Source organism: Panthera tigris, chromosome E3, assembly GCF_018350195.1.
Source record: "Panthera tigris isolate Pti1 chromosome E3, P.tigris_Pti1_mat1.1, whole genome shotgun sequence".
Taxonomy (NCBI): Eukaryota; Metazoa; Chordata; class Mammalia; order Carnivora; family Felidae; genus Panthera; species Panthera tigris.
Window position 1 is genome coordinate 2,261,423 of NC_056675.1, and position 22,875 is coordinate 2,284,297.

At 55.6% G+C, this 22,875-nt stretch overlaps 1 protein-coding gene across 1 annotated transcript in view; it reads right to left on the bottom strand.

Annotated features, from left to right (window-relative positions):
• Positions 1-6,616: 6,616 nt before the first annotated feature.
• The window catches only part of GNA12 (G protein subunit alpha 12), a 108,341-nt gene continuing 92,082 nt past the window's right edge, over positions 6,617-22,875 (bottom strand). Inside the window, exons 3-4 of the mRNA XM_042971082.1 lie at positions 9,961-10,011; positions 6,617-8,673 (exon numbers count right to left, since the gene is read on the bottom strand). Coding sequence (XP_042827016.1) covers positions 8,104-8,673; positions 9,961-10,011 — 621 coding nt within the window. The 3' untranslated portion in view covers positions 6,617-8,103. The remainder of the gene's footprint in view (positions 8,674-9,960; positions 10,012-22,875) is intronic.

The window sequence follows — 22,875 nt, forward strand, 5'->3', positions numbered from 1 at the left end:
GTGTGCAAGCAGGAAAAATACAGGGAGGGACACACGGGCCTCAGCCATGTTCTACCTGCATCCCTTGGGAGTGACCTGGGTGCTCCCCCCGAACACCCCACTGGAGACACTGCACCAAAGGTGGGACAGTGGCATCCTGGCTGGCATGCGGCAGCCCTAGTGGGACCGGAGGCGGAGGCCCCACAGCGCTACCTCTCGTTCACTCTGCCCTCGGGCCTGCCCTCCCCTGCTCCGGCTTCTCCCTGCAGGGCTCGGGAGGTGGGGCTCTGTCTGTCGGTCCGGCACCAGCTTGTCATGGGTCCCGAGCCCTGCAGCCCATGGCCTTGTCCCCAGGAGCCCTCTCTCGATGGCACCAAATTCGTCCAGATTACATCCGCTCCAGTCACAACCAGATTAAACTGCTTGATGGGCACTGTTTGTATTTTTTTTTAAAAGATTTTATATTTAAGCAGTCTCCTTGCCCAGCGTGGGCCTGGAACTCCCAACCCCCAAGTCAAGAGTCGTGTTCTCGACTAAGCCAGCCGGGTGCCATCATTCCTATTTTTAAAAGCCCCGAAGCCAAGGGGAAACATACAACCTGAACGTAGGCATCTCTGTGCCGAGGCTCCGGACAACTGTGCCATGCGGGGAAAATTCCACGTAGTTCAAATTTTCTGAACCACTTCTATGTTACGTTACTGTTCTCGAATAAATAAATGCTGTCAACCTGAATGAAGAAAAGGCCTTGCGGGCAGAGGGTGAAGTCCACCTGACACCCACCCTTGGAATCCAGGAGCCGTGCCCTCCTGCTAGGAGGCGGGAGGCCCGCCCGGCCGTGAGGGCGGCAGGTGCACACGGCCCTGGGTGTCCGAGGGGCTCTGGCCCTCGCCCACGTGGGCAGGCCTGGAGGGTCTGGTCCCCTTGGCCACACACACGCCCTCGAGGAACCTCTACGTTCGTAATATCCCTGCCGGCGGGGTTTAAAAATCCGACTTACCAAACCGACTCAGTTCCTAAATGCACAGTACCTGTTTCCAAGCTTTCTGGGGTCAAGGTTGATGCTTTATGAAATCACAGAATGAAAACAAAAGGCTAGTTTCGTTTTTTGGGGTGGGGGGTGGGGTCATTATTTCTATTCGCACTAATGTGACCCACATCGCCTTTTCTGCCTGGACACCAGAGGTTCAATGTGGTCACCCAGCTGCCCACTCACCTCCCATCCAGGCAGCAAGTGTGCCCGTGGAAGGGCAGGGGTGAAGATGGCGGTGTGCCGTGGGGGGAGCCCCGGCCGTACGAGGCGTTCCTGCCAGGGGAGCCAGCACCCCGCAGGACCAAGGGCCAGCGGGGACAGGCCGGGGTTACGGAGGCGAAGGACGGGCACGAGACAGGCACGCTTCATCCACAGCAAAACCACAAGGGGGCCCAGGGTTCTGGAAAGTACAGTTTGGCCCAGGTGGCCTGTGGATGCCCCGCTAAACACGCACTGCAGGTTCCCCGGCCACACGGCCCCCTCCATCCTAAACAGGTCACACGCGGTGGCCGCAGGAGCTGGCGGTGGTGGGGGGGGGGTAGGATGCAACATGCCAGGAAAACAAACGTCATTCGAGGCAAACGTGAACACACTCAGAAAAGCCACATAACGCTGAACGTGCTACGCCCACCACCGGAGCCGCACAGGGCGTTTTCACACCTCACGGTAAGGATTTTAACCCGGTACACGTCTTCACAGACGGAGGCCTGTCCCAGGACCTCCGTGGGCAGGCTTGGCGTGGCCCTCTCACGGCGGTGCCCGTGACGGAGCCCGTGGCTGTCATCCTGGGGCTTCCTTCAGTGTGTAACGACCCCGGAAGGGCTCAGAGCTGGTGTCTTCAAGCGAAAGCTGCAGCGAGAATGTCACGGCAGCCCAGGCCTCCTGTAGCGTCCTCTGCGCTGGCTCAGCGGCGGGAGCGGCCGCAGCAAGGGGGCCACGCGGGAGACACTGGTAGGGCGCTCGCGGGGCACAGGGTCAACCATGGGGCGGCTGGCCACGTAACGCTGTACTGTGTCACGGGACAATCTGCCAATCTGAACAAGGTCCAAAGGTATTCGCGAAGGTTCTAGAGACGGACAGCCTCCAGAGAGCCGTTTTAAATTTCTTTGTAAGCGGGCTCGGTTGAGAGTCCAATAAGATCTCAACCCCGAACAGGACAGATGATGGAGAACACGGCCAAAGCTGCCACTGACTGCCCGTGGGAGGTCCCCCCCGCCATGCCTCCACCTGCCACCCACAGACCGGCCAGCGAGACCTCCACCCACCTGCTGCAGGCGGGTCCGGGAAAGGTGTGCGGCTCCCCCAGGCGTCCCCCTGACGGCGTGGCCCAGTCGGGGAGCCCCAGAGAACCTCGGGCTGGTCTGAAGGCTCCCAGTGACCGAGAGCTTCCTGTCGACGGCTGGCACCGACCTGTTTCCCAGGGCACCGTGACGGGTGGTGCTGTGGGGATTTCCGCAGGGGTCACTTCCTGGATGGAGCGGGGGGCACAGCCGGGTGTATGTGCCACCCCCAAGTGGTCCCGGACCATCGGTGGCAGGACAGACGGTCTCTCGCCGGGGCTTCAGGACAGAGACTATAGGTCACAAAGCAGGGTCTGCCCGCACCCCCTCTGTCCCTCTTTCTTCCTGCCGGTCACTCTGACGTCAGCCGGGAGAGGCAAACCGCCTGCACTGGTGCCAGAAAGTGCCAGAACTGGGCTCGGAGGGCGCGTTCCCATCTGAGGGGGTCAAGGTCTTCATCGCCCTGCAGTTGACTTGAGCACCACCTTACAAGACGACACGGGGGCCGTGTGGACCCAGGCCCTCGGAGGAAACACATCAGCTTTCACAAACAAAACGTCAAGTGAATTCACGGTTAATGACAAGGTGACCCGGCTAGAGAAGGGAGGCCCTCCGATCGCTGTGGCTCGGGGTCGCCCCGTGGCACGGCTGGTCCCTCCTCACCTGCGGGGTGGTACTCGCTTATCCACGGGCCTGAGAGGAAACTCGGGCTCCTTCAGACACCCCAGGGCAGCTGCTCTAGTGTTTCACTTGGGTTTACGTTACACGCACATAAAAAAGAAAACCCTCTGAAAAGAAACAACTACGTCTATAACCGACTTGAAAATAACCTCATTTTCTGGTTGAGCTGCGTTCATTGAGAGCCAGGTGTGAAGTCTACAGGTCCCTGCTAAGACTCCCACGATGACATTTTAGGACGTTCTGCTGAAAACTGGGAAGATCCAAGGGGGAGGAGCCGCCGCAGGTCAGGGTCAGACCCGAGAACACCCCTCCCCGTCCTAGCTGTCCCCTACTCCCATCGGCTAGGACAGCCCACTGCCCTCTGTGGTCTCTTTCTGGGCGGGAACCCCAGGGCCTGAGTGCCACCCCATTCCCACCCCCCAACCCAACGGACACCAATCTCTGGGAAGGTCCACCTGCCGGGATATTTGAGAAGCTGTCTGTTCCTGATCTGGGATTACAGCCTTGGGAAAGCTCAGCCCTCCCGGAACCAGTTCAGCAATCTTGGACTAGGGAAAGCCCCGAGCTTGCAAAACGCAGCTCTAACAGCCCCGGGGGCTTCGGGTGCGGCTGCCAGGCGAGGTCACCATGGTCAGGGCTGGGCAGGCGCCTCCAAGGAGCCGCGTGGGTGTGAAGCAGAGGGAAGCGGGCGACAGAAGGGCCCCTGGGAGTAACCTGTTACTGTCTCTAGCACGTTTCCACCTGGAGAGGACAGCAAGGGGCGGAGATCACACCCACCTGTTCTAACACACCCTACTGAGCTTACCAGTCTCCGAGCTTCGAGAGCCCTGAAGTCCTTCCCCAGCAGAAGACGGCGAGAGACAGCTCCTTCCTCGGGGGACCCGACGGCTTTCTCGTCAGGGCCCGGCACCGCCTCAGGAACGGCCCCACACGGGGGCTGTCGGCACCCCCAAGCTGTGGACCCGGCACCGCCTCCCGACTGGGACCGGCGGGACCGGCAGCCCTGATGCCCAGAGAAACATGGCACCACACACACGAGCCCCACGGATCGTTCCAGAAGGAGGCTGCCGAGCGCACGTGACGTACCTCGTGGAGAAGACGGGCCGCAGGGCGGGGGAGGTTGTCCACCGCGGGAAAGGCGCAGCCACCGTCGCTCTCCAGAGAAGCCCGCCCACTGCCGTGGCTTCCTCTAGAGGTGGGCTGCTGGTCACAGCGAGGTTAGCCGCACGGGGACACAGGACACAGCCCAGGAGAAGGCCTCCAGTGCGGCTGATCTATCCGGTGGCTCGGAGCCCCGGATGCACGGGAGATGGCCAGGAGCTCGGGACTCTGCACAGACGGGGTCCCTGCCGGGCAGGCCCCACGGGGAGGGCTGGGTCGGGGCTTCTGACCGTGGCGCCAGCGCGGAGAATCACTGCTTCCTCCCCGGTTACAAGGGTTGACACTGGGACGGAAAGAGCTTGGCCCACCGCCGCGGGTGACTAACCACGTGGCAGGCTCCCAGCCAGCATTTCGGCAGAGGGGCTCCCACCCTCCGGCGTAACCGGGTGCTGTGGTGCCTACCCAGGCCACGGCCGCTGGACAGCACCCGGTTCCTCCTTCCGGAGGACAGTCCTGTGACAAAGCGTGCCCACGACTGGGCATCACTCATCACGCCGGCGGGAGGTTTCTTCATTCTGTGGCTGGGACCAGAACCGTGGGGGTCGTGGCCGCGGAACCAACACCCTCCTGCCCGTCCCCCTGGCGCCCTCTGGTTACAGGGCTCAGGCCGCGCCAAGCGTCCACCTCTAGGTGGTCCTGGGGTTCTCAGACAGGCACTCAGGGCCTCACTCACACCATGTGAGGTCCCTGCGCGCACACACACACACGTCTCTGTGCACAAGCCACTTTGGTTGGCTTTGAAGTTGTGTCTTGGAAATAAAAGCCGCTTATCAAATAATGAAACTTCAAGTACAATTAGCCTTGGCGTTGCTGCGCTCTGGGCTCTGCATGCGGAGGACAGCCTTAACGAACGCCCGGAGGGCGAAGGTGGTCGTCCTCACACCAGACCCTCCGGCCCAGGCTAACGGGGCCACGCGTGAATGCGAGCCGTTGCCCAGCTGTCCCTGTCCCGTAGGCACGTGCATCAGGGGAGTCCCGGCCAGCCCGGTCGGCCTGGCCTCGGGACGCCCAAGTGAGGCAGTCATGACCGTAACTAATCATTGTGTTTTGAGATGATTTTGGATCTTGGATTTATTTGTCTTTTTCCCAGAAGTAACTAAAGTTACAAGAACAGGAACACTAGACATCTCTATAAATTACATAGGTTAGAACACATTATCTTTTAAGACCCTTTCTCTACAGACAGAGGAGTGTTTCAGGGAAAAACCTACACGTGTCCTTCTAGGTAAACAGCGTAACCACGAAGAAAAGACCTTATTTTGAGGAAGTTTATTGTTACATTTTTGCAATAACAGAATGAGGCACGACTATCTCCTGCTTCTCCAACAACTCAATAAAAAAGACAATAATCAAGGATAACAGTGTAATTAAAAAAATACAAAAGCCGAAGGTTTTGGAGACAAAAACGACTAGTCTATGTGTAGGAAAGCCGTGAATGGTTTTAGTTGAGCCTTGCAAATAGTTTCTTCTCCGATCCCCCTAGAAGCCCTGAACTTGGAACCGGGGCCTTTAGAGACCTCCCCACGTGCCTCGAGGTCAGCAAGAGCGGAAGCCTGGGCCCGGGAAGACATGGGAGGCTGGGGCCCTGCGGGTCAGGGACCCAGGCCTGGCGCCCTCCCTGACTTCCAGGCAGCTCTGCACAGCCCCACCCCCTGCGCTTCCGGTCAGCCGGGTAAAGGGGCGGGAGCACCCTGTGCACGCCCAGCTGGTGCCAGGGGCCGGGGTGGCTCCCACACTGGCGAGCAGCCGCTGGGGAGGTCCCCCAGTGACGGGCGAGGAGAGCCCACCACACTGGGAACCGGGCGGTGGGTCCCTGCAGCCACGTGAAAGGACCCCAGACCTCCCCGGGGAGCCTGCCAAGACTGCTCCTTTTCCTTTAAGCCACGGTCATCGGCACTGACCCTGGGTCACATCCTTCAGTTCATGAGGAGCCCCAGGAAGCAGTGCAAAAACAGCAATTTTTTTTTCCAGCCAAAAAAGTCACAAACCCTAACAAACATGGACACAAAGCCTTGAGCACCGAGAGAGAGAGAGAGAGAGAGAGAGAGAGAGAGAGGGAGAGAGAGGGAGAGAGAGGGAGAGAGAGGGAGAGAGAGGGAGAGAGAGGGAGAGAGAGGGAGAGAGAGGGAGAGAGAGGGAGAGAGAGGGAGAGAGAGGGAGAGAGAGGGAGAGAGAGGGAGAGAGAGAGAGAGAGGGAGGGAGGGAGGGAGGGAGGGAGGGAGAGAGGGAGGGAGGGAGGGAGAGAGGGAGAGAGGGAGGGAGAGAGGGAGGGAGGGAGGGAGAGGGGGAGGGAGAGAGAGAGAGAGAGAGAGAGGGAGGGAGAGAGGGAGAGGGGGAGGGAGAGAGGGAGAGGGGGAGGGAGAGAGGGAGAGGGGGAGGGAGAGAGAGAGAGAGAGAGAGAGAGAGAGAGGGAGGGAGAGAGGGAGAGGGGGAGGGAGAGAGGGAGAGGGGGAGGGAGAGAGGGAGAGGGGGAGGGAGAGGGAGGGAGAGGGAGGGAGAGGGAGGGAGAGGGAGGGAGAGGGGGAGAGAGACAGAGGGAGTTTCCCGTGGTCTCCTCACTGAGAACACTGATGACAAGGACGAGTCAGGAGCAGGTCCTGCTGTCCTTCCTCCTGGGTCAGCACAGGCCACAAGATCGCCGGAAACGAGCCAGGATTGACGCAAAAGGGACACAGCATCGGGAGCAGGGCAGCCCCGGGACGGGGGCCTTACGGGTGCTACTCAGCCACAGTGACCGTCTGGTGCCAGTCAGAGGAAGCTTCCTGTTTCCTTCTAAATACTAGGAAAAGTCCTGACACACCAGACGTTTCTATCAGAGGAATGCACAGCGGGACCAGCTTGGGACGCAGTGTATCTGACAGCCAGCGGGAGACACTGGTGCAAAGGTGAGTGGGTAGGGGCACGGCGGGGGGGGTGGGGTGGGGAGGAGATCTGCCATGTCCAAGCTCGCGGGCCTGGACAGACCTCCCTGGCTTCTCCCGGAAGAGAGCCACGTCCGGTAGTGATCACTTGTGACACGTGCGCATCGACGAGGAGACCCTGGTGAGCGTGAAGGTCCGAGCGGAGCCGGGAGCAGGTCCCGGCCCAAAGGCATCGAGGTGGCAGCAGTTGGCAGAAACTCGGACTCCGGCTCCAGAGTCTGGGCTTCCTGAAAGGTCAGCAGGTGGACTCACCAGGCAGCCGTGGCGTTCACGCAGGCTCCTCCAGGAATCCTACCGGTGTTCAGGAGTCCCGAGGGGAGCAGGAAGCGCTCTCCCACCTTCCGAGGGAAGGGAGCCTGGGTGCGGCCGCGTGCAGGTATCGGAAGGTGACCGGAGGACAGAGGTCACGGGCAGAGCAGGGCGGGGCGGATCACCAGCACCGGCCGTGTGGCGTTAAGGCGAGCCCGCTCCCACCCTCCAACGCGGGGCCCCCGGCCTCAGCTAGGGTGCCTGGACCAGGGTCCCTCGAGCCGGCACCGGGGTTTTAAAAGGCAACGTGCTCGCTCTAGGAGGGGGCGCGGAGACCCCCGATGTCCCGCAAACCGCCGTCAGGCAAAGCTCTCGGGTTAGCGTCTCTCGCGGAAGACCGGCGGGGGAGAGAGAAGAGCCACCTGCGAGGCCGGCCGGTTCGTGTCCTGGTCATTCCCGAGCGTGCGCGGCGTGTGCACGCCCCACCCCCTCCCCGCGCACACGCACAGAGTCCTCATGAAACTGCGTCAGGACGGGAATACGGCTTCTGTGGAGAGAGAGGGAGCGGTGTTACCAGGTGTCAGGAACTGAGGGCAGGGTGACGCCCTGGATTCTCAGTAGTTTGACTACGCCCCGGCTTCAGTAGCTAACGTCCGAGTGTCCGTGGCCCCGGGCCTGGAGCGTGGCGGCGTGGCGGGCGCGGCGGCACAGATCCGGGAGGCCCACCCCGGGCCCAGGGAGGTCTGGCCGGTGGCCGCGGAGGCGGCGGCGGAAGGCGGCGGGGGGCGGGGGGCGCCCTCGCTCACTGCAGCATGATGTCCTTCAGGTTCTCCTGCAGGATGGTGTCCTTCACGGCGTGAAACACAAAGCGGATGTTCTCCGTGTCTATGGCGGTGGTGAAGTGGTGAAACAGGGGCTTGGTGCGGTTGCGTCTCTTGCGGTCGAAGCACTGGACCAGGTAGCGCTGGACGTCCTCCAGCCTGTGGGGGTCGCCCTTGAAGTCCGGGAAGTGCTTCTTGATGCTGACGGTCTTGACCTTCTCCACCAGGAGGTCCGTCTTGTTGAGGAAAAGGATTATGGAGACGTTGAAGAAGAGTTTGTTGTTGACTATGGTCTCGAAGATGCTCATGGCCTCCAGCAGCCGGTTGGTGCGCCTGTCCTCCATGAGCACCTGGTCGTACTCGCTGGACGACACCATGAACAGGATGGACGTGATGCCGTCGAAGCACTGGAACCACTTCTGGCGCTGGGACCTCTGGCCGCCCACGTCCACCATCTTAAAAGGGATTTTTTTAATGACAAAGTCGTGTTCCACAATGCCCTTGGTGGCTTTCCGCGCCAGCAGGATGTCCTGCTTGCTGGGAAAGTAATTCTGTAAAACACGGGAGAAGGGAGAGGTTTAGCAGGAGAGACAGAACGCGAGGACCCGAGGGCCAGAAGAGCCCCGGGGACTTCCGTGAGAACTTGAACCAGGCACCAGAGTGACTTTCGGCGGTAGGATCAACGTTGGCCACGGCAAGGGAAGCGAAGGCATCAAGCGGCTTGTCTCCCGTGAGCGGAGGCTCCCGGCCCGAGGCAGGTGACCGGAATCCTCCCCGTCAGCTGCAGCCGACAATCCCCCCCGTGCTCGTGCCCACGGGAAACCGACCGCAGCTTCGGTTTCTGCCCCACAACCACCTTCCGACTGCTGACTTCCAGAGCGTACGCGTTCCCAGACCTTACCGCCAACCGATTTAATCTAGGTTTCGCGATGCTGTTCAGATCTCGCCCGCGATATATTTAATATGTTATTCTCGGAAGTCTTTAGCAAGCACGGTGACTCTCCGGTCACCGCAATGCGGCACCGCTGAACCCTCCAGCGACCGCACAAGCACTGAGGCGGCGGCCCGGCCAGAGACCAAACAGGGCCGCCGAGGCCTCTCAGTCCGGAGACCGGCTCACAGGGTGCGGGGGACAGAGGGGCGTCTTCGGTAGCATCGCCGGGAGGGGACAGCAAAGCCGCACGTGGGGCAGCCGCAGGAGGAACGATCCAACGACCTCACAAATAAACGGCGACAAGGAAAGACGAGGAAGAAACCTTCACAGACACTGGAGTGACGTGGCCCTCCTGTGAAGGACGGGCCTTATGAGGACGCGGACTCAAACCGCTAAAGCAAGCGGCGCCCACGGGAACACACGACGACACCCGGGCAGGTCTCAGCGCTCACCGGCCATCGGCTGAGATTACGGAACGCTGCCAATGCCTTGGGAGCAGTGGCGGCACTGTGGTTAGGACTTCCGGAGCCCTATTCCGATGAGATGGCTTCCTGGGAGGTGCGGGGGCCTGGGGGCGCATCGCACGATTTGTGTTTATGTACGTCTGAGGCTCCCCTGATAAAAAGTTAAAGGAAACCCTCCGTTTTACTGAAGAACTGCCACGCCCCTTGTGGCGAGCAGAGCGAAGGATTTCTTACAGAAATCTAGCAGGGAGCACGGTCCGCAGGCGGGAACGTGAGCGTGTCCTCCACCGGCAGGGGGAGTGCTCACTGCCACGCGCTCGCTGGCCGTCGGCCCTGACACCGAGCGCGGATCTAAGAGCCCGGCAGTCCCGCTCGTCACGGGGCTCACCACGTGCTCCCCAACTCTGGGTCGCAGGTTCTCGGGTGGGGACTGTACTCACCAGCTGGCCGATCCGGTCCAAGTTATCCAGAAAGTACTTCACGGATTCACCCTGTCGCGGAGGAAGAACACACACGAGTCAGCACGGTTGCGAACCCCGATTTGGCAACTAGACGGTCAAGACAGAGTCACATGAGCGTTACTTCCCCTGTACGAATAGGAAGGCGGAGAGACCCCGAGTGCACGGGCGTCTTTACACATTCAAAACATAACTGAACTTAAATGCGGTTTCTCTCGCCGAGACCCCAACATTCAAATTCAGACTGTTTTCAAATCACTCCCGCGGGACTCTGGGGACGGGCGGCGTGCTGGCCCCTCTGACCAGCCAATCCCTTCCTTGCCACAGGCGAACACTGGATGCTCCAGAGCCAGAGCCTAAGTTCCCGGGAGCAGTCTGTGCTGACAGAGGTGGCCTGAGGCACCCCAGACGTCTTCAGACAGGGTGACTCTTGAAGAGAACAGGGGCGGCACAAAATGCTTTCCAGCTTCCGGAAAGAGGCCTAAAACTCCACTGCTGCTCGCCACGCTCGTACGACCTGACGCACAGCCTAGGATGAGGAGGACCTTCAGTCTGGATGTCCGGGAAGGAGCGGGGACCCCTTCACTCCCCTGGACGTGCTGCGGACCGGAGGCCAGCGCAGACAGATGGACACCGTTCTCCAGCTCCCGGCACACCCTGGGGCCTCCCATGCTCTGTTTCAGAAGTGTTTAGAGGCCGTGCCGAGCAGAGGAAGGGCAGTTTTCCCCCAGGAAGCGGGATGTAGGAAATGCATCACATCCCATACACTCGAGGGGCATGGCTTTCCACGGGCTTCGGCTACAGCCTCCCCACGGTGGACAGGCCACCAGGACGGTGCTGGGTCACACACGCTCCCTCACACGGGCCCGGGGAGGGTCACCTGGGGAAGCCCAGCTCAGCCTACGTTCTGCAGAGGCGTGTGAAAGTGGATGGCCACACCCACGCAGCAGGTGGCCGATCTAGGAAAGACCACCAGAAAGGCTGGCACCACGGCTTGAGCCTGTGACTTTATGGAAGAGAGAAAAGAAAGAAGACGAAAATGACAGGAGCAGCCAGCTCCTGATCTGAGCCTCTCCCCACTGTCTCCCCAGGGAGGGCACCGAGGACTCAGTTTCCTTTAGGGGGAACCAGCCTTCCCGTTGCACAGCAGCGGCCTCTCGGAGAATGCAGAAGAGTGAGTGCTGTAAGGGGACGGGAGCACGCGTTACACACAGCACACAGGTTAGGGTCAGCATTCGCAGTTTTCCTCCTCAGGTTAGGGTGTGGCCGGACCGCAGTCTGCTCTCTGCTCTAGGGACATATACACCTGGAGCTCCAGGAAGGAGACTCACTCCCCGACACCCCGGCCTCAGGCCTCTGTCCCCCGTCGACTCCAGCCTGGGTGTGGGGACAGCTGTCACCGCAGTGTGGGGTGGCCGGTCCGCACATCCCACCGCCTCCCCTGCGGGACGGGAAGCAGCTGGTCAGTGAAGGGGCCGCGGCCACAGACCGCAAACCCACCTGATTCATGACCGCTCCTTCGTTCACCCCAAACCCGTGTGTCTTACCCCCGCTGCCCCCCGACTCAGGGTTGCCGAAGGTGCAAGGAGAGCCTATGAAGACTCAGGACCGTGTCTGCACCTGCCTGCCACCGTGACTTTGCACCGGGAGTGGGGGTCCTGGGGTGGTTGGGCAGAGGGTCACGGCAATGCAGATGTCCCGGCCAACATCCTGTCGTCGCAGCACAACAAATGTCCTGGGGAGACCCTGGGACATAGGTGATCAGCCCGACGGCACAGGAGGGAAAGGAAGAGGCCCCAGGGGACACAAGAATGGGTCAGTATATTTAAAACCTGAGAAGGTGTGTCTCCCACGTCTAGGTGGAGAAATCGCCCGTGAGCTTGAACTCAGGGCCACCCCACCTGCACTCCAACGTTAAGGGACGCGGACCATCACCGCTTCTCCCTCTGCCGCGTGCCTCCCTCCTCCTACTCCTTCCAAGACGCAAGGTGTATCTGGGGCTCTGCCGCTCCGCAGGGTCGGGCACCCGCACGCTTTCGGGGGAGGGCCGCATGCGAGAGGGGGAGTCGGGGTCAGCTGGACCCGCCTCGTCTCAGTGGGGGCTGGAGGGTCCACAGAGCTCTGTCGGGGGCCGGGAAGCCAGCAGGGAACGGGAGAATCGGCTCGTTCGAACCGGCAAGGAGCCACTCCGCCAGGCTGAGCGGGAGCCCAGGTGTGGACCCCGGGGTTTTACCGGCAGAGACTGACGTGTGGGCCACGGGACTCGACACGCAGGCCACAGAACAGTCGTCTGCACGGGCCTCGCGGCTCCCAGAGCACCAGCTCAGGAAGACGCCCAGGTTTAAATTCTGACAGATTTCCAACACTGTGGAGAAGCAGTCAGGCCTTCGGAGAAGTGGCACGCGGTGGGAGCGGAGGTGCTACCGTGGACTTAGCCGCTCAGAACCTCAGACTGTGCCCCCCACCCACCATTCGTATGCAGAAATCTACGCCCCAGTGTCAAGGTGTCGGGCGGTGGGGTTTCGTGGGTGCGTTGGTCCCGGTGCGTGGTCAGGGTGGAGCCCCTGGAGCACATGCTCCTGCCTTGTGGGGACACATGAGAAGATGCCGTCCACGAACCGGGGGAGGGGGGAGGGGATCTCACCACATACCGAATCTGCTGGTGCCTTGATCTTGGGCTTTCCAGCCTCTGGATTATTTCTCACAGACCCAAGGCTACGTATACTTGCTACCAAAGCCTAGACGGGCACAGACGATGCCTTTACAAAAAGAGAGCATCACGCGAGGCAAAACGGTGCTGGGGTCCTCTCGACGGCCGCTGCAGTAACACGGTCAGGCAAGAAAAGAACACGACAACTTACGGGCTTTCCGTAACTCTTCGTGGTCTGCAAATCTGAGTCCCTTCGTTAGTGACGGCACGGATTCACGGATTCGATACAACAACATAAATTAGTTGTGCTCAGAGGCAACCAGGCATACACCTGACATCAGCCTGCCTTCCTGACCCAACTCCCAGCAAAATGTGCATTAAAAAAGTTTTTTTTAAATCTCACAGAGAGAGCGAGAGAGAATGAGCAGGGAAGAGAGAGAGAGAGTATGAGCAGGGGAGAGGAGCAGAGGGAGGGAGAGAGTATGAGCAGGGGAGAGGCGCAGAAGGAGGGAGTATGAGCAGGGGAGAGGGGCAGAGGGAGAGAGAGTATGAGCAGGGGAGAGGGGCAGAGGGAGAGAGAGTATGAGCAGGGGAGAGGGGCAGAGGGAGGGACAGAGTATGAGCAGGGGAGAGGGGCAGAGGGAGGGAGAGAGTATGAGCAGGGGAGAGGGGCAGAGGGAGGGACAGAGTATGAGCAGGGGAGAGGGGCAGAGGGGCAGAGGGAGGGACAGAGTATGAGCAGGGGAGAGGGGTGGAGGAAGAGAGAGTATGAGCAGGGGAGAGGGGCAGAGGGAGGGAGTATGAGCAGGGGAGAGGGGCAGAGGGAGGGAGAGAGTAGGAGCAGGGGAGAGGGGCAGAGGGAGGGACAGAGTATGAGCAGGGGAGAGGGGCAGAGGGAGAGAGGGTATGAGCAGGGGAGAGGGGCAGAGGGAGGGAGAGAGTATGAGCAGGGGAGAGAGAGAGAGAGAGTATGAGCAGGGGAGAGGGGCAGAGGGAGAGAGTATGAGCGGGGAGAGGGGCAGAGGGAGGGACAGAGTATGAGCAGGGGAGAGGGGCAGAGGGAGGGAGAGAGTATGAGCAGGGGAGAGAGAGAGAGAGAGAGTATGAGCAAGGGAGAGGGGCAGAGGGAGAGAGAGTATGAGCGGGGAGAGGGGCAGAGGGAGGGACAGAGTATGAGCAGGGGAGAGGGGCAAGGGAGGGAGAGATAATCCCCAGGCGGCTCCACACTCAGCACAGAGCCCAACTCGGGGCTGCATCCCACAACCCTGGGATCACCACCTGAGCCAAAGTCGAGAGGTGGACGCTCAACCAACCGAACCACCCGGGCGCCCCGAAATGTGCACTTTTATTAGCAGCCGCTGGACGAGTCTGGGGGGCGGTGCTGGTGATCGAGCGGGCAGAGGGGGCGATCAGTGTCAAGGAACCGCGCTGGGACACTCGCATCCACGCCGCAGACAGGCGGATGTGGCCGGAAAAGTGCGCAGGCCTGGGCGCGTCACCCTCGCAGAGAGAAGGATCATTTTCGGCAGATGGACGGTCTCCTGCACCGTCTTCCCTGGGAGCACCCATCACCCACACCGGCCGCACGAGAACCCCATGTAGCGGGCTCACCACTGCCTCAAAGCTTCTGTTGGCATCATCAGACCCAGACCCAGCCTCCTGCACCCCTGCCTGCCTGCGCTCTGGCGGTCCCCGTCGGCTGGCCCCACCCGCCCGCCTCAATCTGGCCCCACCCGCCTCAATCGGCTAAGTCAAGATCTCCAGAGAACGGACTCAGCTCTTTCAACACAAGATCAGTATTCCAGGTTGACTGGTCACACCTGTTTCTCTGCCAGCAACGTGACCCACACCCTTCCACTGGAGGTACTTCCTGAGGTGGAGGTGAGTGCATGGAGGGGGTTCCCTGGGGCTGGGGCGTGAGAAAGGACAAAGGAGGTGTGAGGTGGGTGGAGGAAGAAAAACACAGATCTTCACTTGGGGCGAGTGGCTTTTTAGTCTGAAATCCTGTCTGGGCGCTCGTAAGCCCCTCCTATAGTTCCGGAACCAGGGAAGCTGGTTTTTAGGTTCTAACAGGGGATCGACTGTGCTGGGAGATCCAGGACTTGACAACGGTGAGCCAGACGACCCGGAGATTAGTTTACTCATTTAAACATAACAAATTACAAAGACACAATTTTTTTTAATGTCTATTTTTCAGAGAAAGTGAGTGAGCAGGGGAGGGGCAGAGAGGGGGAGAGAAATTCCCAGGCAGGTTCAACACGGTCAGCACAGAGCCTGATGTGGGGCTCGACCTCGTGAACCACAAGATCGTGACCTTAGTCGAGATCAAGAGTCGGACACTTAACCTACTGAGCCACCCAGGTGCCTCCAGATTACAAGGACAAATTTTAAAACTGCTGTATGTTAAAAACAACAAGTTATTTCAAGGGTCAGATTTTCATTTCCATTACTTAACAAATATCCAATTTAAGTCTTAACTTTGGCTTAATAGAGATGCTGACCAAACAACATGTGTGAATAGAGGGTTTTTACAAATACTTAAAAAAAACATGAATTCCCCAAAGGAAACGTCATCTTGAATTCTGGCTTTGCTAACTAAGTTGAATGCCTGTGACGCTTCACCGGGGTCTTGTGAGAGTAAATGATCTCACAGCCGTGAGAGCATTCTGGACAAAGATAAAACCCCATATTCCTACGCGTCGTCAAAACAGAGGTTCTCCCATTTTAATCTGGGTGCCTAGGACCTGTCTGTTGCTAATTTATGATCCTACTGTATCAGGGAAAAGATTCACCGTGGCGCTGGCACAGCATCGAAAGCCTGGGAAGACCGCAAACGTCCACGGACAGGAGGCTGGTCGGGTAACGCAGGCGACCTCCACAGGGGGTCGGACACGGCTGTGGGGGGTGGAAGGTGGTCCACGGCTGGTGAGAAGAGGTGCAAGACACCAAGTACGATGTGTCTCCTTGCGTGTGAGGAATGGTGCGGAAATTGAAACACTGACTATTTGCTCATATTTAAAAAAGGAAATGTAGCAAGAGAAACCAGCAACAGATAGAAACGATGAGGTACGGGGAGGGGGGAACAGGGCAGGAGCGGGACGTCTCAATGCATTCTGGCTTTGGAACCATGTGGAGATCTTACATAATTAAAAACGAAATTTATTTAAAAAATCCACCCCTCAGAATGGAAACCAAACTAAGACACATGAGCCTAACAGTATGTCGGGTGCGGGCAGGGCCCCTGGACTCCGGCGGCCTCGCCCTTCTGCCCCAGCACGAGCAGGTGCACGGGAAGCCGGCCCAAGGCGCGCCCATGCTGGCGGTCCTGCTCGGCCACCCGGCCGTGCCAAGGCTGGCGTCCCATATCCAGGCTCTGAGTCCCTCACCCCGGTTCCCGGGGACAGCTGCTCCTTCCCAGCTGTGACTAAGGCCCCAGGGAAAGGCCCAGGGTGGCGCTCTAATATGCCAGGCCCCTCTGAGATTTGTCTTTTTCTTCAGCTCAGGTAAAAGTAACGTAACAGAAAACTAACCACTTTAAAGTGTATATAGGGGCGCCTGGGTGGTTCAGTCGGTAGAGCACGTGACTCTTGACGTCAGGGTCGTGAGTTCAAGCCCCACACTGGCTGTAGAGATTACTTAAATAAATGTAATAAAATCTTTAAAAAATAAAGCATACGTAACACGGTGGCATGTAGCACGTTCAAGGTGACATACAACCACCACCTCTACCTTGTTGGAAAACACTGTCATCACCCCCAAAGGCAATCGCGCCCACCAGTGGTTACCCCCCACTCCCGGACAACCACCCATCAGCTCTCTGTCTCTCTGGGTTTGCCAATCTGGGGTATTTCGCAGCAACGGTCTGACCTACTCCACTGGGCATCGTGTTTCACCGTCATGGCGGGGTGAGCACTCTGTTCCTTTCTACGGCTGGATAGCGCCCCCCTGCGTGGACCCTCACAGTGTTTATCCGCTGGTCAGCTGATGGGCATCTGGGCTGCTTCCAGCGTCTGGCTGCTGCTGTGACCGTTCTCGTACAAGTTTCCATTCGAATGCCGGTCTCTGGTCCTTTGGGGCAGACATTCCACCTAGCAGTGGAGTTTCTGGGTCACATGGCAACTATGTTTAATTTTTTTAAAATTTTTTAAATGCTTATTTATTTTTAAGAGAGAGAGAGAGAGAGAGAGAGAGAGAGAGAGAGAGACAGAATGCGAGCAGGGGAGGGGCAGAGAGAGAGGGAGACACAGAATCCGAAGCAGGCTCCAGGCTCCGAACCCACGGACCGTGAGATCATGACCTGAGCCGAAGTCGGACGCTTAACCGACTAAGCCACCCAGGCGCCCCATGTGTTTAATTTTTTGAGGAATCACCCAAGTGTGTTCCTCACCGGCCGCACGGTTTGCACCTGTATCAGCAAAGGTAAGAAGGTTCCCCATCGTCAGGACACTTGTTTTCCAGGTGTTTAATTGCAGCCGCCGCACCTCACTGTGATCTTGTGTGGGATCCAAGGCGGTCTGTGCATAATGAACAGCTGTCAGGCTCATTCCTCAAACGGTTCTGGAAGTTGAGTAGCACGGGTTACAGACCCAGCCTTGGAAACGACAGATCTAATCCTTCATTTGTGTCACAGGGACCACCACAGAAAAATGAGCTAGAAAGAAACCAGGGCATGATTTTAGATCTTCTTTTTCTCCATACGAGAAAGCACGCACACCATGGGGTGAGGGAGGGGCAGGTGGGGGGGCAGAGAGGGGAGGGACGGGTGTGGGGGGGGCTTGGCCAGTTCTTAGAGGTTCCAGATGCAGAGTCACACCCTCCTGCTCTGGCACTTAAGGAACCTGCAAGTTGTCACTCCAGTCCCCACACAAGCTGAACAAGCTGAAAACCAACGACTCTTTTTAGAGCCACACGAGACTGGATGTTCAAGGGTTGCTGCCCCCCAATCTGGAGAGGCAGGTGAATATGAGGGACAGGAACGTGGCTGGAGCCAGCAATGCATCCAGCTTTCAACGGAAAATGACAATGTCCGCTCTATAAAAGGCAAAAATCACAGTCTGAAGAGACTGAGCAAGCCCTGGAGCCAGACTCAGATGTGGCAGAGGGTCTGCGATTAACACATCAGGAATTTAAAACAATTATGATTAATATGCTAAGCACTCTGATGGAAAAAGTAGACGACGTGAAAGAACATATGGGAAATTTAAGCAGGGAGATGGAAACTCCATGGATCAAATGGAAGTACCAAAAGGAAATCACAAAGCACATTAGAAAATATTTTCGGTGGTGCCCGGGTGGCTCAGTCGGTCAAGCATCCGAGTCTTGGTTTCAGCTCAGGTCACGATCTCATGGTTTGTCAGTTCAAGCCCCACATCAGGTTCCATGCTGACAGTGTAGAGCCTGCTGGGATTCTCTGTCTCCCCACTCTCTCTGCCCTTCTCCTGGCTTGCTCTCTCTCTCTCACAATAAATAAATGAAGTTAAAAAAATTTTTTAAAAATATTTTGGGATGTATTTAATGTATTATCTAGGGAAGAGATCTGTAGCTCTAAATGCCTATGTCAACAATGTATGTATGATACGTATTGAATCACTACATTGTATATGTGAAATACAACACTTTCACTCTACTGCAATTAAAATTTAAAAATAAATGTTTATATTAGAAAAGAAAATGGATCCAAAATCATTGACTGAAGTTCCTTCTCAAAGGGCCTAAAAAGGAAGAGTAAAGAAAACCCCAGGTGAGTAGAGGGAAGGAAATAAAGACCGCATATCACCGAAACAGAAAATGGACAAACAACAAAAAAATTAACAGGGCCAAAAGTGTCTTCCGAAAGGCCCACGAAAGGGGTAACGTCCTAGCCAGAGTGATCCAGCAAGAAAAAGGGAAATTGCTAGTACCGGCAATTAAAGAGTCGTCACACTATGGATCCTACAGACGTTAAAAAAATATGGAGAGGACATTCTGAACAACTTGATGCTACCAAACTGGATTTCTTAGAAGAAATGGACAAAATGTTTTAAAGATTTAATTTACTAACAGTGAAAATCTGAACAAACCTATATTTACTTAAAAAAAACCAAAAAGCACCTGAATTTATTATAAAAAAAGTTCCCCCAAAGGAAACCTGCCGTCAACATTCATGAACAGGTTCTGTGTGGACAGTTTCCATTTCTCTGGGTAAGTGCTCAGGAGTGAGATTGCTGGGTCACATGGTTAAGTACAAATTTAGTGTTCAGAAGAAACTCCCAGACTATAATCCAGGACAGCAGCATCATCCACATTCCTGCCGGCCATGCGGAGGGGACCTGGCTTCTCTGTATCCTGGCCAGCCTTTGCTATGGGTGCTGTATTTTCCTTTCTTTCCTTTCCTTTTTTTAAAAGTAGGCTTCAAACCCAACACAGGGCTTGAACTCATGACCCCAAGATCAAGATCTGAGCTGAGATCAAGAGTTGAAGACTGAGCCGCCCGGGCACCGGTGGCCGCTGGTCTTCTTTGCTAACTTCTAACACGTATCTCAACATGGTTTTGCGTTTCCCTTAATCTGCAAAGACCCAATGGCCAGTGATGTCGACCACCTCCCATGTACTTACCTGCCATGTGCACATCCTCTTGGGGGAAATCTCTTCAGATCTTTTGCCCATTTTCTAGTTGGACTGTTTTATTACCATTGAGTCTCAAGAATTCTTTATGTTTTTTTGAGATGAGTCCTTTGATAGATGTGTGGTTGGCAATATTTTCTGTCTGCGGCCTCTTAAGAGGGTCTTTTGCAGAGCAAGTTTTAATTTTGATGAAGTCAAAATTGACGTTTTTTCAAAAATGATTTTTTTCTTTTATGGGTTTTGCTTTTGGGGTCTTATCTAAGAATACTTCATCCAGCCTTAGGTCCCAGAGTTTCTATCATGTCACCTTCTCAAAATTCTATATCTCTCATTTAAATCTACATGCCGGTCTAAGTTGTACGTAAGGTTGTGAGATTCAGGTCACGGTTCTTTTTCTTTCTTTTCCAGTCTACGGCTATCCAATTGCTTCAGCAGCATACGTGGAAGGCTGGCCTTCCTTTACTGAACCGGTTTTGCATCTCTGCATACTTGTGCGGAGCTAACCTCTGGGTCTGTCCCACTGACCTGTGTCTGTCCCTCTGTCGATATCACTGTCTTGATTAATGCGGCTGCATCTAAGGTCTCGACATGAGACACTGATAACTTGTACTTTATTCTTCATTTTCTAAATGGTTTGGGCTATTCTTGTGCCTCTCCAAATTTTGGAAGGATCATATTTATATTTACAAAAGGTCTGGCGGACATTTTAGCAGGAACTCTGTGTTTAGTAGGAACAGAAACCTGTATATACATTTGGGGAGAACTCACACTCTTCTATGTTGAGCCTCCTAATCCAGGAGCTCCAACCAAATCTCCATCTGTTCAGACCCTCTGATTTTTTTAATGAGCGTCCTGTCATTTTTAATCATACAAGTCCCATCCCATCTACGTTATGCTAAATTTACATGAAAGTATTTCCCCCTTTTTTGTGAGCAATTGTTAACAGTAATGGCACATTTGTTTGCCTGTGTTCATTGCTAGTATACAGAAATAAAATTGACTTTTGTATTTATTGAGCTTGTATCCTGTCGACTTGCTTAATTTACTTAGTTCTGTGACTTTTTGGGTGGGTTCCTTTACATTAAAAAAAAATTTTTTTTTTAACGTTTATTTATTTTTGAGACAGAGAGAGACAGAGCATGAATGGGGGAGGGGCAGAGAGAGAGGGAGACACAGAATCGGAAGCAGGCTCCAGGCTCTGAGCCATCAGCCCAGAGCCGGACGCGGGGCTTGAACTCACGGACCGCGAGATCGTGACCTGAGCTGAAGTCGGAGGCTTAACCGACTGAGCCACCCAGGCGCCCCTCTGTTTCGGTTCCTTTGCATTTTATATGTCATCTGCCAATAGGAACTTAGTTCTGACTTATATGCCCCTATTCTTTCTTATATTTCCTGCCTTATTCCAATAGCTGAAACAGACGTTCATTATTTTTCAAATATTTACTTTTTTTGGGGAAAAGAAAAGTGGGGGAGGGGCAGAGTGAGGGGGACAGAGGATCCAAAGTGGGCTCTGCAATGACAGGGTGATAGAAGTGAGCCCGACGTGGGGCTTGAACTCACGAACTGCGAGATCACGACCTGAGCCAAAGTTGGACGCTGAACTCACTGAGCCACCCAGGTGCCCCATGAAACAGACTTTTATAAAAATGTTTAAAACCTCTTCTTTGGAAAACGCAGAGCACCAGGACAAAAGAACCTACATAATTGGAGAGATATGCCATGTTCATCAATTTTAGGAGCCTCAATAATGTTAAGATGCCAGTTCTCCCAGATTGACCTACGGATGCCGTATAATGCCAACCAAAGTCCCAGCAGCCTTTTTTTTTTTTTTTTTTTTTGGTAGAAAATAACAAGCTCATTTTAAAAACAGTTTTAAAAAGTGACCTCGAATAAATCGATTTTATAAAAGGAAAGCATTTTTTCGATGCCTGATTTCCAGACTTTCTTTGAAAGAGGGGACTGGTGCGAGAAAAGGCAGACAACTGAGCAGAAACCAGAGTCTGGGCGCAGGACCTCACAGAGACGGCCAAGTGCATTTCGACAGTTGTCAATGGAGAAACGGGCATTGTTTCAAAAAATGGTGCCGGAGACACTGGTGATCTGTACGGGGGACAAAAGGGACATAGACCCTTGCCCATATCATACACGAAAATTAAAGTGTGTCCACAGACCTAAATGTGAAAGCGAAAACTAAAACCACAGACTTGAAAAAAACACAGGTGAAAATCTTTGTAATCTGGGGTTAGGAAAAGAGGTCTGTGCTGGCAGGATTTGAAGATGGGCCTCAGTGACTTGTGTCCGTGTACAATCTCCTTCTCTGGAGTACGGGAGGGGCCCGTGGAGAGCAAGAGACAGCACACCTTCACTGGGCTACTCTGAGCCGATCAAGAGAGATGATCCGGGGTGGGCCTGACCTAATCTGGTGAGCCTTTTCAAAGAAGCGTCATGTTGTAAGAGGAGGGGCCCCATGGCAGGGAACCTAGGGCAGCCCTTGGAAGCTGGCCAGAAACCCACAAAACAACAGAGATCTCTGTCACACAACTGCAAGGAAATGAACTCTGCCAATGACAGGCAGCTGGCAAGGGACATTAGGTGAGACCACAGGCCCACCGACACCTTGATCTCAGCCTGATGAGATCCTGAGAGCAGATGACCCAGTGAGGTCCAGACACCAGGACTCCTGACCTGCCCCTGCTGTGAGACAGCGCATTTGTGTGGTTGCTTTAACTTCCTCCATTGTACCAGGTACCTGCAACACAACCGTTCACCGCGGAAGAAAAGGCCACCTTCACTGTGTGTCCTCAGCTCCAATAGCGTCTTGACCCTTAGGTACCAAATGCTTGTTGGTGAATGAAGATACGGATTTTTTTCTTTTTTTTTAATGTCTATTTTTGAGAGAGGGAGAGAGCAGGGGAGGGGCAGAGGATCTGAAGCGGGCTCTGCACTGGCAGTGGAGAGCCCGATGTGGGGCTTGAACTCACTAACTGTGAGATTGTGACCTGAGCTGAAGTTGGATGCTTAACCGACTGAGCCTCCCAGGTGCCCCAGATACCATTTTTTCAAAGCAGACCCTTCTAGTGCTAGCCTAGGCATTATTTCCTCTGATAACTCAGCGGATTGCTGGCTTGAGTTTGCTGTCGAGGACCTGTCTAGAAAAACTTGCCCCCGCATCAGAATGGCAGATAATAAGGAATTCTTCCTCCTCCTTATAACGGAGCTGCTCGAGTCACATAATACAGGACTAAAAACCCAGTGAGTGTCTGAAAAATCTCCTGCTATGGCATTAGTCACTAGCTAACTCACAACAAAGGGGATGAGTCAGAGTCTGTTTCTTCAGGTTCGTTACGGAAAGCCCCTGTGCTTTCACTGCCTTACTCAAATAAAACCAGGGAAGCCTCTCCCCGGGACACAACACCTCCCAAACTATCAATATTTACCGTATTAGAGAACTGAAGTAATTTAGAAATACAGTTATAACAGGCATGTATCTAGGCAGCCACCAGAACGATGATATCATCACACACCATGTGGCCTCTGGAAAACTCCAGTGTCCGCTCTCGAGTAAATAACAGTGCAAAAGGCAAATGGCGTCTCAGTCTTATTCTGAAAACAGTGTCGGTCTTGAGGAGCCCTCGACAGGACCT